The sequence below is a fragment of the Microcaecilia unicolor genome, chromosome 2 (assembly GCF_901765095.1).
Source record: "Microcaecilia unicolor chromosome 2, aMicUni1.1, whole genome shotgun sequence".
In the NCBI taxonomy this organism is placed as follows: domain Eukaryota; kingdom Metazoa; phylum Chordata; class Amphibia; order Gymnophiona; family Siphonopidae; genus Microcaecilia; species Microcaecilia unicolor.
In genome coordinates, this window is record NC_044032.1 from 633,502,308 (window position 1) to 633,518,718 (window position 16,411).

General features: G+C 47.6%; 1 protein-coding gene across 2 annotated transcripts; it reads left to right on the forward strand.

Moving 5' to 3' along the window:
* Window positions 1–969: 969 nt before the first annotated feature.
* Window positions 970–14,866, forward strand: PCDH18 (protocadherin 18). 2 transcript variants are annotated; one of them, XM_030191731.1, is made up of 4 exons: window positions 970–3,676; window positions 4,518–4,606; window positions 4,721–4,887; window positions 14,015–14,866. In XM_030191731.1, the coding sequence occupies exons 1-4, from the start codon at window positions 1,226–1,228 to the stop codon at window positions 14,680–14,682; spliced, it is 3,375 nt and encodes a 1,124-aa protein (XP_030047591.1). In that variant the 5' UTR covers window positions 970–1,225; the 3' UTR covers window positions 14,683–14,866. The 2 variants fall into 2 exon arrangements, with proteins under 2 accessions (XP_030047591.1, XP_030047592.1); XM_030191732.1 differs by having other exon boundaries at window positions 4,521–4,606.
* Window positions 14,867–16,411: the final 1,545 nt, after the last annotated feature.

Genomic DNA, 16,411 nt, shown 5'->3' on the forward strand with positions numbered 1-16,411 from the left:
ACAGCCAGCGACTGTGAACAACGTTATAAACAGGGGAAAACATAGTGGAAGAAAAAAAAAAGTTTGACTTTCTTTGGACTGAGTGCAGCAGTGGAAGCTGCCCCTATGTCCTAGAGCAAACTTTTGATATTATTATTTATATAAAGAGGGAATCATCACTTCGCGTTTGTCCATGGTCTAAGCGCCGGGAGCAGATAAAACAAATTAATTAAATTAAGTAATAAAACAGATTTGAAACGGTACAAAAAGAAGAGTATTGATTATAGGGTCTCTCCCCCCCCCCCCCTTTTTCTTGATTGAAGAGAAAATGCCGCAGTGAAGAAACTTCTTTTGTCAAAAGAGATTTAAAAAAAAAAAAAAAAAGGTTCCCTGTCTGATTCTACCCCAAATAACAGTAAACCGATACACGGTCGCTCTGAAAAGCAGCAAATTTGGAGCCCGTGCCGGGTTCTAAGAGAAACGAAACCTCTGCCCTTCCTTCCTCCTAAAACAAGCTGAAGTATTACCGAGAAAGGCTGCAGCAGGCACAGCGGAGACAAGAAACTTCCTTCTAACTTAACGCAAGGCAGAAGAAAAAAAGTTTTATGCTCATCAGAATAAAGGGAGTGTGCATTGAAAGAAATATTCATGCAAATGACAAAACACAACCAAGAAAGTACGCTGCAAACAAAGCGGTCGTGAAGTTGATTTAAAGTTTCTTTTTGCTTTTGTAATTTGTCTCTTTTTTTTTCGTCGGCCAGCCGGTCGCAGAGGTGGGAGGGGCTGATGCCGGCCCCGCCCCTTCCTCCCCACTGCGCGCTGTGACTTCAGCGGCCTTTGATTTGGGAAGCAGCTGATTGGCTGCGAGCTGTTCAACAGATGCCGGGCGAAATCTTTGTGTCCGAGCCAAAGTGAAGTTGTTGCCCCCTTTTTATTATATATTTTTTTTCCTTAGACTGGAGTCTGCAATCAATGCTGTTTAGTCTGCAGCTGAGCAACGCTAAGAAAGGACCCTCCAGCTGTCCGCGGTGGATCTACAGCGGCCGCTGGACAAAACGCGCGGTAGCGATTACGCGCAAAAAGTTTTGCTGAAACTCGCGGTTCTTTCCAGGGCTCCGCTGCCCGATCCGTCCGCTTTGCAAGCTTGCAAAGGACCAAATGCATGCCGGCTTGAAGTTACGAAAGCAAGCTGAAGCACTCCTCCTTTTCTTAGCTCTGCTTTTGAACCGTGCGCTGCAGCGGGAAGATGCACTCGGTCGTCCTTGTGGCGCTGGCCGTAATGTCTGTGCATCGGCAGGCGTTGGCCAAGAACCTAAAGTACCGCATCTACGAAGAGCAGAGGATCGGCTCGGTCATCGCCAGGCTCTCGGAGGACGTGGCCGATGTCCTGGCCAGGCTGCCCGCCGTCCGTTTTCGAGCCATGCAGAGGGGGAGCTCGCCTCTACTCGTGGTCCGGGAGGACAACGGCGAAATCAGCATCGGGGCGAAGATCGACCGGGAGCAGCTCTGCCAGAGGAACTTGAACTGCTCTATCGAGTTTGACGTGATCACCCTGCCTACGGAGCACCTCCAGCTCTTCCACGTTGAAGTGGAAGTGCTGGACATCAATGACAACTCGCCCCAGTTTTCCAGGGCTCTGATCCCCATCGACATCTCGGAAAGTGCCGCCGTGGGGACTCGGATTCCTCTGGACAGTGCCTTCGATCCAGATGTGGGCGAAAACTCCCTCCACACCTACTCCCTGGCGCCCAATGACTATTTTGATATCGAAGTGCGGACCAGGACCGATGGTGCCAAGTATGCGGAACTGATCGTGGTCAGGGAACTGGACCGGGAGTTGCAGTCCAGCTACGAGCTCCAGCTCACTGCCTCTGATCAGGGAGTGCCTCAAAGATTTGGCTCGTCCATCCTAAAAATCAGCATCTCTGATTCCAATGATAATAGTCCTGTTTTTGAGCAGCAGTCCTTCATTATTCAACTCCCAGAGAATTCACCAGTGGGGACACTGCTCATTGACCTGAATGCCACCGATCCAGATGAGGGCGCTAATGGGAAGATTGTGTATTCCTTCAGCAGTCACGTGGCTCCCAAAATTATAGAGACATTTAAAATAGATTCCGAAAGAGGCTATTTGACCTTGCTGCAACAAGTGGACTACGAGGCCATTAAGTCCTACGAGATCGATGCCCAAGCACAGGACTTGGGACCCAACTCCATTCCGGCTCACTGCAAGATCATCATTAAAATTGTGGACGTCAACGACAACAAGCCGGAAATTAACATCAACTTGATGTCACCTGGCAAAGAAGTGGCTTACATTTCCGAAGGGGTCCCCTTGGACACTTTTGTTGCATTGGTCCGCGTCCAGGACAAGGACTCTGGGCTCAACGGGGAGATCGTTTGCAAGCTACATGGTCATGGGCACTTTAAACTTCAAAAGACCTATGAAAATAACTATCTCATCTTGACAAATGTCACACTGGACAGGGAAAAGAGGTCTGAATATAGTTTGACTGTAATAGCAGAAGACAAGGGAACACCAAGTCTCTCTACGGTGAAACACTTTACTGTCCAGATCAATGATGAGAATGACAACTCTCCTCGCTTCCAGACCAACAGATATGAAACAGTTGTCCTTGAGAACAACTCTCCAGGAGCATACATCACATCTGTAATGGCTGCTGATCCAGATTTGGGAGAAAATGGGCAAGTGACCTACACAATTTTGGAGAGCTATGTTCTAGGAAGCTCTATCACCACCTATGTGACAATTGATCCCTCCAATGGTGCAATTTATGCCCTCAGAGCCTTTGATCATGAAGAAGTGAACCAAATTGTCTTTGTGGTGCAGGCCAGGGATGGAGGCACCCAGCAGCTTGCTAGCAACGCCACAGTCGTGTTAACCATTATTGATGAGAATGACAATGCCCCGGTGATCATGGGGCCAGCACTGCGCAACCACACTGGGGAAATCTCAGTTCCTAAAGACGCCGGAAGTGGCTTTCTCGTAACAAGGATATGGGCCACAGATAGGGACTCGAGCATGAACTCTGAGCTGAGCTGTTCCATTGCAAGTGGTAACGAAGGTGGGATCTTTATAATGGACATGAGAACATGTGATATCTACTTGAACATTAGCATGGAAACATTCCCTTACACCGAGTGGGAGATCCTTGTCTTGGTACATGACAAGGGAACTCCCCAACTTAGTACTAAAGCACGCCTCAAATGTGTTGTTTTGGATAATTTGCATCCAGCATCAAGTACAGAAGCTACCTCGAAGAGCTCAACTTCCCTAGATTTATCTATGGTCATAATTATATCTCTTGTAGGCCTTTGTGCCGTGTTGCTCGTCATTATGGTAATCTTTGCGACCAGATGCAACCGAGAGAAAAAGGACACCAGATCCTACAACTGCCGTGTCGCAGAATCAACCTACCAGCATCACCCCAAGAGGCCATCAAGACAGATCCACAAAGGGGACATTACCCTGGTACCCACCATTAATGGCACGTTGCCCATCAGACCACATCACAGGTCTTCGCCTTCATCATCTCCGACCTTAGAAAGAGGACAGATGAGCAGCAGACAGAGTCACCACAGCCGTCAGTCTCTCAACAGCCTGGTGACAATTTCATCGAACCATGTGCCAGAGAATTTCTCCCTGGAGCTCACCCATGCCTCTCCTGCCGTTGAGGTAAGATGTACACAGAAACGCACATGCTCCTCTGTATATCAGTACACAGAAACTATAGCCACAAATTAATATTTTATTAGTATATTGCTTTTGTTTGCGCAATACAGGGCTTTTTTTGAGGGGGTACTTGGGGGTACTGAGTACCGGCACCTTTTCCATTGTCTACTAAAATTGACCCATGGACCCCAAATGTTAATGAAAATTTCAGCCTCTACACACCAATTCTGCTTTGCCAAAGATTCTGTGACTGGTTGCAGGGGGCCTGGCTGTTGTGGGGTGGGTCCCTCAGTGATCACCCCACCCCTGAAGGGTGGCTCTGGCATTTGAGTACCAGCACCTTTTTTTGCTAGAAAAACGCACTGGCGCAATATAACTTAACAGTAGACCTGAAGGAAGATAAGAGATACAAGGATCAGGAAACAGCTTTGCTTGCTCTTAATGTCCACAGAGACGGGTGGCAGCGGATCACGTATCCAGACTCTCACCTCATTTAGCTTGCTGCACAAGCTTTGCAATCCTTTGAAGTGTATATAGTGCATGTGACAAATTAAAATTTCTTTTTGAAGTAAGATCCTTTGTTCTTAGGTTTTCTTAGGGAGTCCCTTTCTTTAGGATCTTCTCAAATAATATGTGCTGATTGATATGCTAATGAAACCTGAGCAATGATTTTGTAATATGTTCTATGGACTGTTTTATGCTAGTACCTATTTCACCCGGCCAGGTTGCAAACACATTGGTACAAAGAAATATACCGTCAGAGAAAAAAAATGACTAGTGTTATTTTTCTAAGCAGGAATTTGCAACTCTTGCCCGGGACTTCACCTTTCCCCCTTTCCTCTAGCAGGTCTCCCAGCTTCTCTCTATGCTTCACCAGGGCCAGTATCAGCCAAGACCAAGCTTTCGTGGCAACAAATATTCCAGGAGCTACAGGTGAGCACTTGAAGATCTCCTGATCCGGTTCTGTGAAGCTCAACCAAACGGTGCCGCGAGATAATCTGCGACATCTTGACCCACTCCTCTGCTCTTTTTTTTTCTGGTTTCCAGATACGCCCTTCAGGACATGGACAAGTTTAGCTTGAAAGACAGCGGCCGTGGTGACAGCGAGGCCGGAGACAGCGATTATGATTTAGGAAGAGATTCTCCGATCGACAGACTCCTTGGGGAAGGATTCAGTGACCTTTTTGTCCCAGAAGGACACAGGATCCCTGCAGGTAAGTGAAGACACAACTTTCTCTTTGGCCCTTTCTGCATTTGCCATCGTCTCTCTGTTCTCTGCGTTGCTCTAATATAATCCCAGCAACAAATGCACAGCTGGAACAATCAGGGTATAATGGCAAACATCTGGCTGAGCACTGTTCTTAAGCAGTTGCAGTTTATACTTTGAGCAGCAGCTGGCTTTGAACTATCAAATCTGGCAGGGTCCAGGTGTTTGGACTCGGCAGCAAGGAGATTATTGTTCTATTGTGGCTAAAAGTAGAATGCTGGAAGTGACTGTAACGTGTCTGGCCGTCTTAGAAATGGAGGCTTGTTTGTGGAAGGCTGAATGTAAGAGTCTTGTGAATAAATAGCTGGAGGCAGATTTCTGCTTTCATTTTTGTGAGGCCAGACATCATAAGTGTTGCTAGGCTGGGACAGACCAAAGGTCCATCAAGCCCAGCATCCTGTTTCCAACAGTGGCCAATCTAGGTTACAAGTACCTGGGTAAGATCTCAAAATAGTACAATATATGTTATGCTGCTTATTCTAGAAATAAGCAGTGGATTTTCCCTAAGTCCATCTTAAAAATGGCTTATGAACTTTTCTTTTAGGAAGTTATCTAAACTTTTTTTAAAACCCTGCTATGCTAACTCATAAGTGCATAGGTATTGCCACGCTGGGACAAACCGAAGGTCCATCAAGCCCAGCATCCTGTTTCCAACAGTGGCCAATCCAGGTCACAAATACCTGGCAAGATCCCAAAAAAGTTCAATACATTTTATGCTGCTTATCCCAGAAATAAGCAGTGGATTTCCCCCATTCCATCCATTCAGCTTATGTGGCAGAATGGGTCTTAGCTCTGGCTACTGGTCTGCCACATGATGCTTGTGACAGTGGAGGTTGTGTTAATTCCATTTAGGGTTTTCACTGTGATGTACTGTTTCTTCCACACCTGCCCCCAACCCTCTCCCTATCCCCATTGTGTTAGAAATCTCATTCTTTCTCATATTTTATGTGTTATAATCAGGGGCGTAGCCAGACTTCGGCAGGAGGGGGGTCCAGAGCCTGAGGTGAGAGGGCACATTTTAGCCCCCCCCCCCCCGATGACCCTTTCGACCCCCCCCCCACCACCTTTGCCCCCCCCCCCGCCGATGACCCTTTCGACACCCCCCTCCCGCCGCCAACCTGCTGTCACCTACCTTTGCTGGCGGGGGATCCAAACCTCAGTCAGCCGAGGTCCTCTTCTCGCAAAAGGCTTCCTTCTGTTTCTGTCAGAAACAGAAGGAAGCCTTTTGCGAGAAGAGGACCTCGGCTGGCGGAGGTTGGGATCCCCCGCCAGCAAAGGTAGGCGACAGCAGGTTGGCGGCGGGAAGGGGGGTTGAGAGGGTCGTCGGCAGGGGGGTCCAGGGCCAAATCTATGGGGGCCTAGGCCCCCCTGGCCCCACGTAGCTATGCCACTGGTTATAATATCCTTAGAAAACATCAATGTGCTTTGAAAACTGCATAAGGTCCTCCCCCTGCTGCAGTCACAGTAAAAGTTTGGTACCTGCTGGCCTAGACTGCAGAGTTGCCAAGTTACTCAGTTCCAGGGCCGGTCAAACCTGGTAAGCAGGGTAAGCACCGCAGGGAGGCGCTTGCCTTCAAGGACAGCGCTGCGCCACCATACCACACCGCCCTTGGGGGTTTAAATCTTTAATTTACCTCCGTCCCAGCGGCCGCATCATTTCAAAGCCCTGCCTGTCTCTAGCCTTCCCTCCCTTCGTGAGTTCGTTCCCGCAGAGTCCTGCCTTCTGATGTCATTTCCTCGCGGGCGGGACTCTGAGGGAACGAACTCACGAAAGGAGGGAAGGCTAGAGACGGGCAGGACTTTGAAATGACGTGGCCACTGGGGCGGAGGTAAATTAAAAAAGACTTAAACCATGCAGGGTGGCAGGAAGAAAAAGGGGGTTGTTGGGGGGAGAAGAGGGCGGGGATGTGGCCATAAATGGGAGGGGGATGGGGCGAAGGAGAATCGCTGGACAGGGGCAGGGTGGGAGAAGAGAGAAAGGAGATGCAGGGGAGGGGACGCCAACTCATAGTCTGCAGGGGGCACCAGAGACCCTAGGACCGGCTCTGCTCAGTTGCTCAGTTCCAGGAGTGAGATTTTAGGCCAGTACTTCATTTCTTGCATCTCCATCCTGATGCATTATGGGGGAGATTCTATATACGGCGCCTAAAAAAATCCACGTGGAAAACATTGCCGACTAAGCGTATTCTAAAAGCAGCACCTAGATTTAGGCGCGGTATATGGAATATGCTTCCTCGCTATCCCACCACCTAAAAAGATGCACATCCATTTACACCAATGAAAATGTGGCGTAAATCTTGGCGCGTAGGTTTGCACGCGCTGGGCCATATTTGACAACTTTGCGCATAAATTTTGGAACCCCAATGAAATGCCCATTTCCCCGCCCATAGCCATGCCCCTTTTGAGTTGTGTGTATTAGAATTTATGCGCAGTTCATTACAGAATACACTTAGCGAGTTGTACGTGTAAAGTCTAATTATTGCCAATTAGTGCTCATTGTTGCTTGTGAAGTGCTGTTAAAAACGCTGATTACCTTGTTATGCCAATTAAGTTACGTGCGAAGTTATAGAATACATTTGGATTTCAGCACGGATCTCTAGGCGCGCTATATAGAATCAGGGGGTATGGGACTTAAAATGTTGATTGTAATGGATAGAATATATGACTACATATACCACACAGCTTTGGGGTTTAAGATGAAAATTAAGAATGGCCAAAGTGTGCCTGTCCTGAACAGGGCTGCCAAGAGGGGGGGGAGCAGGGGGAGGGGCAAAAGTCCCCGGGCTTGCCTCAAGGGTGGTCCGGTGCCGGCAAGTTTCTTCTTGCTGCCTGCTTCCGGGTCTGTCCTCCCCTGCTCCTGCGTGCCACCCACGACACGGATGATTGCATTAGCGTGATATCACGTTAATGCAGTCATCTGGGTTCTGACTCCTGGCACAAGTACAGGAGAGAACAGACCGTGGGAGCAGGCACGCAGGAAGCGGCTTGCTGGCACCAGGCTGGTTGGAAGCAGTGGTTTGTGTGTGTGTGTGGCGGGGGGGGGGGGGGGGGGGAGTGGCGTACCAAGGGGTGGGGGCGGTCCGCCCCGGGTGCACGCCACTGGGGGGGTGCCACGGCGCGCGCCTGCTCCTCCGAGTTTGCTAAACTTCGTTCCATCGCTGCAGCTCCCTCTGCCCTGGAACAGGTTAGTTCCTGTTCCGGGGCAGAGGGAGCTGCAGCGAACAAACGAAGTTTAGCGAACTTGCCCCCCCCCCCCAGCGGCGTACACCCGAAGGGGGGTGTCATTTCGCCGGAGGGGGGAGGTGTCATCTAGCAGGGGGGGTGTGCTGCACCCGGGGGGGGGCATCGGTGCTCCACCCCGGGTGCCATCCAGGCCATGAACGCCACTGGGTGGGGGGGAACCCGAGTGGCGGGTGAGATAATTTGCGGTGGTCCAATTCTGCCCCGGCTATGTCTCTCGGTGGCCCTGCCCCTGAAGTTGATTTACTTGGCGGCTCTGAAATTGTAAGTTTTCCACAAAATAAAACAACTGAATGTGGTGACATTTGATTTCTGGTTAGATTTTTGAATCCCACCCTGTCCTGCTAATCTGGATCCAGTAGGCAACCTTAAACTAACCCATCCCAGAAAGTGATTCTGGCTTGACCTGAGCAATATAGATGCCGAGCCCTATACTTGTAAAGACGCTTTGAAAGTACATATTTGAAAAACAGAACAGGAAACAAGACATCGATAAGGGGAAAAGCACAGAGAACGTGATCTCTCCCTGCCCTTCTCCAATTTTCGTTCTGCTTCTTTCCCTCTTTGATATGTCTCACCATGCTCTTCTCCCCCACCCCAGTACTAATGATTGTTTGCAGGTGGTTCATCTTATTGAATCATTTGGCATTCTCATTTCACTGCAACAAGGGAACATGAGAGGGCCCCAACAGTGCAACCTTAGCGAGGCACTGCTGTTCTTCTCTGAAAAGAAATGAAGAAAAGTCGCAAGATTTATGCTCCTGGGGCAGGGGGAGGCAGAAGGAGTGTGCTGAAAACGATCTGGGAGAAGCGAAACATTCTAGGGAAGGGCAGTTGTAAGAAAAAGAAAAATCTCTGCATGTGTGCAGGAGGGGTGCAGAGCAGAGCGGAACGTTTGTCATGATCAAATTCTATATAATACATTCTTTTAAGCTTTTTTAAGACTGATGGAGTAAGCTACTTAACATCCCAAGGGTAAATGGCTTTTTGCTATATTTTATGACGAGTACACAGAAAAAAATTCAAAGCGGTTGCAATTAATGGGGTCCTTTTACTAAGCCGTGGTAAAACTTGTCCTGCGGTACTGCGAGCACATCTTTTGGGCGCGTCCTGGGCCATTTTTTTTGGCACATCTAGGAAAAAGGGCATGCGCTAAAATTTAAAATTAGCGTGCGTCCATTTTCAGCCTGAGACCTTCGCCATCCATTGACCTAGCGGTAAGGTCTCATGCGCTATCCGTGTAGTAAGCATGCAGTGCGCACCAACTGTTGGTTACCGCCGGTTAAGCGGCCCACAGTAAAAAATAGAAAGTTATTTATATCAGGGGCATAGCCAGACAACAGATTTTGGGTGGACCTAGGCAAGAAGTGGGTGGGCACCAAGTTTTCTCCCCAGGGCCACCGAGAGACTGGGCCAGGCCCGGGGCAAGGCCACCCATGGGGGCCCCGCCCCTGCCTCCCTCGCCGCCCCACCCCCGAGGTCGCCACCACTCCCCCCTCCACCCCCCGAGGTCGCCGCAGCCACTGCTACCCCTCCACCCCCCCCCCCGAGGTTGCTGCTGCCACTCCCCCCCTCCGTCCGCCACTGGGCCGGGCCCCCTGCATTGAAATCGCAGTCTCACCTCCGTGAAAGCAGCGCTGCAGGCAGCAGAACGCCTCCCTTCGGCCCTATTTTCCTCCTTGTGTCCCGCCCTCGCGGAAGTTACGTCAGACGAGGGTGGGACACAGGGAGGGAAGGAGGCCCGAAGGGAGGCGTTCTGCTGCCTACAGTGCTGCTTTCATGGAGGTGAGACTGCGATTTCAATGCAGGGGGCAGACGGTCGACGACGGAGGATGGGTCGGACTGTGGCGCCGGGCCCCCCTTGGAGGCCCGGGGAATTTTGTACCCCCTGTTCCCCCCCCCCCCCCCCCCGCTCGGCAGCTATGCTTCTCCCCACCACCACAAAAATATCTCAGCTGGCGGGAAAACGCTTCTTTCCACCTTGGCAGTCTGCAGCAGGCATTCGCTGAAAACTGAGCATGCGCCGATGCTGCTATCATGGAGAGTAGTGTTTTCGTTACCATCAGGGGGAAGGCTTCAGCTGGCAGAGCTAAAGAATTCATTGTGGTAAAAGAAGTTAACTAAGCAGGGTTTTAAAAATGGGTTTTGATAACTCCCTAAAAGAAAAGTCCATAAGTCATTATTAAGATGGGGAAAATCCAATCGCTTATTTACTACTACTACTACTTAACACTTCTAAAGCGCTACTAGGGTTACGCAGCGCTGTACACTTTAACAAAGAAGGACAGTCCCTGCTCAAAGAGCTTACAATCTAATAGATAAGAGTGAGACAAATATAGGACAATCAAGCCATTGTGACATCACTGATGAGGTTGGCTCTTAGGCATTGGTGGAATGAGGCATTATGACATCACAATCTCAGCTCTGGTTAAATCACTGCTATATGTAATACTACTACTACTACTTAACATTTCTAAAGCGCTACCAGGGTTACGCAGCACTGTACAATCTAACAAGGAAGGACAGTCCCTGCTCAAAGGAGCTTACAATCTAATGGACAAAACGTGCAGACAATCAAATTGGGGCAGTCTAGATTTCCTGAATAGTAGAGGTAAATGGTTAGGTGCCGAAGGCGACATTGAAGAGGTGGACTTTGAGGAAGGATTTCAAGATGGGCAGGGAGGGGGCATGGCGTATGGGCTCAGGAAGTTTATTCCAAGCATAGGGAGAGGCGAGGCAGAAAGGGCGGAGCCTGGAATTGGCGGTGGTGGAGAAGGGTACAGTGAGGAGGGATTTGTCCTGTGAGCGGAGGTTTCGGGTAGGAGCGTAAGGGGAGATGAGGGTAGAGAGGTAATGAGGGGCTGCAGATTGAGTGCATTTGTAGGTTAGTAGGAGAAGCTTGAACTGTATGCAGGATTAAATGCATTGTACTGTTTTGGGATCTTGCCAGGTACTTATAACCTGGATTGGCCACTGTTGGAAGCAAGATACTGGGATTAATGGATATTCATTCTGTCCCAGTATGGCAATACTTATGTCCTTATGCTCCTCCAGACCCCTCAGGTTCCTCTGGAAAGGAACAATACCCACTTATCCCTACCTTATTGGTTTCAAAATCCAAAATAGTTCTGGCTTGTCTGAGGATCCCCATTACTTCTTTTCCATTGTGATCTTGGCGCCCATTACTGTGCAGGATTCACCAAGGATTTAACACCCTTTAATAAATCCCACATTTATAGTGGGGACGAACTAATAGTGTACCACAGTTAATGTGCATTAAATCATGGTTTTAACATATTTTACTAAAACAGGCTTCTTAATGAGAGAGGGACAGAGATTGAGTGTGAAGGAGAGACCGTGATGGAGAAATATCGTTGGGCAGTTTATGACTTTTGCATGTGTTGCTCCTTCCCTTCCTTTACAAGTTTTCCACTTCACTCCATGCCTGTTTGTCGGCCCTAAATACCTTCGTCTGCCCCTTCCCTTTACTTGCAGGGCTTTGCAGGTTGTCACTTCCTCTTTTTGTTACCAGCAGTCCCAGCCTTTCGTCTCCCCATCCCTGTTTCCCCGGCCCTTTGATTCTTGCTTGTTTGATTCCCCGCCCTTCATTTACCTTCCTACTTCTTTCCAGCATACCATTGCTTTCTTGGTTCTTCCTCCCTGTCCTCCATCTCTCATTATTTCTTCCCCCTCTAGCTTTCTTTCTGTACTTCCCCCCCTCCCAGGTTTCCATTCATTATCCCACCAGTCATCTATTTTTCTTCTTGTTTTTTGTCCTAATCACTCCTCCATTTTTTTTTACCAATCCTTTTGTTATCCCTTAAGTACATAGGTACATAAGTATTGCCATACTGGGGCAGACCAAAGGTCCATCAAGCCCAGCATCCTGTTTCCAACAGTGGCCAATCCAGGTCACAAGTACCTGGCAGAAAAACAAAGAATAGCAACATTCCATGTAGAACCCCCAAAGAATAGCAAGATTCTAGAATTCTAAAGAATAACAAGATTCCATGCAGAATTTCAAAGTGTAGCAACATTCCATGTAGAACCCCAAGGAGTAGCAAGATTCCATTCATAATCCCAAGTACATAAGTATTGCCATACTGGGACAGACCAAAGGTCCATCAAGCCCAGCATCCTGTTTCCAACAGTGGCCAATCCAGGTCACAAATACCTGGCAAGATCCCCCAAAAAGTACAAAACATTTTATACTGCTTATCCCAGAAATAGTGGATTTCCCCCAAGTCCAATTTAATAATGGTCTATGGCTATTTCCTTTAGGAAGCCGTCCAAACCCTTTTTAAACCCCGCTAAGCTACCTGCCTTTACCACATTCTCTGGCAACGAATTCCAGAGTTTAATTACACGTTGCGTGAAGAAGCATTTTCTCCGATTTGTATTAAATTTACTACTTTGTAGCTTCATTGCATGCCCCCTAGCCCAAGTATTTTTGGAAAGCGCAAACAGACGCTTCACGTCTACCCGTTCCACTCCACTCATCATTTTATAGACTTCTATCATATCTCCCCTCAGCTGCCTTTTCTCCAAGCTGAAGAGCCCTAGCTGCTTTAGCCTTTCCTCATAGGGAAGTCGTCCCATCCCCTTTATCATTTTCGTTGCCCTTCTCTGCACCTTTTCTAATTCCACTGTCTTTTTTGAGATGCGGTGACCAGAATTAAACACAATATTCAAGATCCGGTCTCTACTTTTTGCTTAACCCTCCAGATTCAACAAGTAAAGATAACATGGGGCTCAAGGAGATCGGTCTACACCCTCCTCCTTGTCTTTCTCCTCTTAGCCCTAGCCTTAAAGCACATGCTTCTGTCTTGAAATAATATACAGTGGGTAGCGGAAAAGGCATGGCTGCCATGAGGACAGTACATACTATCCTCTTTTTATTCCTGTGTGATAATAAACTGTTCTCTTTGGCAGCCCAAAATAGAGACTGCAATGGGTCCACCTTCTGTGCCAGAAGCCAGGAGACCCAATGGAACTAGGAGAGAGGATCAACTACCAAAGTAGTATACTCCTTTTCCTGGAGACCTCCAAAATGTTTAAGTGGAGGAGTGGCCTAGTGGTTAGGGTGGTGGACTTTGGTCCTGAGGAACTGAGTTCGATTCCCACTTCAGGCACAGGCAGCTCCTTGTGACTCTGGGCAAGTCACTTAACCCTCCATTGCCCCACCGCATTGAGCCTGCCATGAGTGGGAAAGCGCAGGGTACAAATGTAACAAAAATAAAATAGATACTATTGGAGATTCTACATGGAATGTGCAGGACGTCAGACTCACAGAAGCAGAAGCCTGCGCGGCCACATTGATGATCTGCAAGGGCCAACTTCTACATGGAATGTTGGAATAGCAACATTCCATGTAGAATCTCAAATAGTAGCAAGAGTGGAGGAGTGGCCTAGTGGTTAGGGTGGTGGATGTTGGTCCTGGGGAACTGAGGAACCGAGTTCGATTCCCACTTCAGGCACAGGCAGCTCCTTGGGCAAGTCACTTAACCCTCAATTGCCCCATGTAAGCCGCATTGAGCCTGCCATGAGTGGGAAAGCACGGGGTACAAATGTAACAACAACAACAAAAAAAAAAAACTGAGCATTAATCTAGCTCTGCTAGGAATAGCAGAACTACATCCTCATGTATGGACTGGGGTTAAAACAGGACTGGTTTAATTTGTCTCATTTATCATGGAGCTATATGGTCATGAACAGTATAAAGCACTTTAAAAATACTCTCAGAATCCAGCTAAGAAAATGTAATTTACGGAAATCTGTTAAGCTATTGCTGATTAATCTTATAACTGAAGCAATTTTTTTCCCCTTTCTTCTAGCAATGAGACTCTGCACCGAAGAGTGTCGGGTTCTTGGACACTCTGATCAGTGCTGGATGCCACCTCTGCCTTCACCGTCCTCTGATTACAGAAGTAACATGTTTATTCCCGGGGAAGATCTTCAAGCAGAGCAACAACAACTGCAGCAACAGCAGCAGGGACTCGAAGAGGAGCCGCAGCCCCTGGATGCCAACGACAATAAGAAGAGCTTCACCACCTTTGGCAAAGAGTCACCAGATGAAGAAGCAGCCGACATCTGCAATTCCTCTCTTCTCTCGGAAATGAGCAGCGTCTTCCAGCGGCTCCTGCCTATGTCTTTGGATGCCTACACGGAAAGCAATGAAGTGGACCGTTCAAACTCATTAGAGCGCAGGAAGGGACACGCGCCTGCCAAGAATGTGAGTTACCCACAAGGGGTGACGACATGGACAGCCAGTGCTCATTTACCAAATTCGGCCAACAACAATGCAACCCCTCTGGGGACTCACTCAAGCGCTCAGCCATCTTCAAAATGGCTGCCGGCCATGGAGGAGATCCCCGAGAACTATGAGGAAGATGATTTTGACAATGTGCTTACCCACTTTAGTGACAGTAAACATGAACTCATGGATGCTAGTGAACTGGTGGCAGAAATTAACAAGCTGCTGCAGGACGTAAGGCAGAGCTAGAAGTTCTTAGGCTCATTTTTTTTTCCATATTTATGGAAGACTGGAATAAAGAAACGGAACTGGTGTTGCCAACAAGTTGCATTTATCATAAATGTGTCTGTGTATGTTGAGTATTAAAAAATCTGTATTTTCATATGTACACAATGCAAGTGTGATTATTTCTATCTGTATTTTAAAAATACATTTGTACCTTATATTTATGTGTAATTTAAAAAAAAATAAATTCTATTTTTGTATTCCATCTGGTATGTTTTCTTAAGTGTGTGGACACCGTAGCGTTCATTATGATGTATATTTAAAACCAGCCAAACAGGTAGGTAGACGCAAGAACAGCCTAGGGAACACCGCTTCTGACTTACCTGACCACAAAATGCAGGAAATCAACAAATTGTGATGACTGTAAATATGATCAAAAAAAGAGTATCCCTTATCATCATTAAAAAAAAAAAAACAATGTTTTTTAAAGGACCATCAGAAGGTGGATGGAGTCTAACTCTCAGTTGTACCTAGACTCTAGCATTCAGGCCTATTATCTTCATTTTTTTATAAAAAATATTTTTTTCAATATCTTCCACGAAATATAGTTCTTCAAATAATAAATGTTCATTTAATTTCACTTATCTTAAGAAGCTTCTTCAATCTTGATTTCTTGTGCTACCTTCACAAAAACTCACCTTTTACCGGCACGGGAAATCAAGATTGAAGAAGAAGCTTCTTAAGATAAGTGAAATTAAATGAACATTTATTATTTGAAGAAGTATATTTCGTGGAAGATATTGAATAAATCTTTTTAGAAAAAAATGGACTGATGAAGACAATAGGCTTGAATGCTAGAGTCTAGATACAGCTGAAAATTAGACTCTATCTGCCTTCTGATGGTCCCTTAAAAAAAAAAAGTGTTTTATTTAATAACTCATAAAAGAGGCCCGTTTCTGAGCAAATGAAACGGGCGCTAGCAAGGTTTTCGTCGCCAACACCCCCCCCCTCCTTCCCTGGCCAACCCCTTCGTTGTTCTGCCATTGCTTCGCATCAAACGTCATGACGTTGCGTCGCCAACACCCCCCCCCCGCCTCCCTGCCTCCCTCCCTGCCAAACCCTTCATTGTTCTGCCATTGCTCCGACCTCGAGGGCGGGGCCCGGAGCGATTTTGGTGGCTTCACCACCACGAACCTTCGAACCTTTTTGAAGGAAGTCAGGGCTTGGCTTCACTGACGTCAGTGTCCTCAGAACGTTGAGGGTGAGTTTTATTATAGTAGATGATAAAGGGGTACACTTCTTTTTTGGAGATATTTATATATTTAGAGTCCTCTAGTTTAGGGTATTTTAAGACCAAAATTTTTTGGTTGTAAATATGATCATCACTTAGGAATCCTTTCACGAAGCTGTGGGAAAAAGGGCACTGTGGTAGTGTGGGGGCCGTTTTTCCCGCAGCAGGTAAAAAGCTCCCAAAACAAAATGGCCATGTTGTAAGAAAACTCCAACTGCGTGGCCGTATGGCATGGAGCCGTTACAGCCACCCACTGAGGCAGTAACAAGACAGCATGCAGCAATGCACGATTACTGCTGGGTTACCGCTGTGCTAACCCTTTCCAGTCCCCCCCCCCCCAAGACTTTTTTTTTTGGTTACATTTGTACCCCGCACTTTCCCACTCACGGCAGGCTCAATGCGGCTTACATGGGGCAATGGAGGGTTAAGTGACTTGCCCAGAGTCACAAGGAGCTGCCTGTG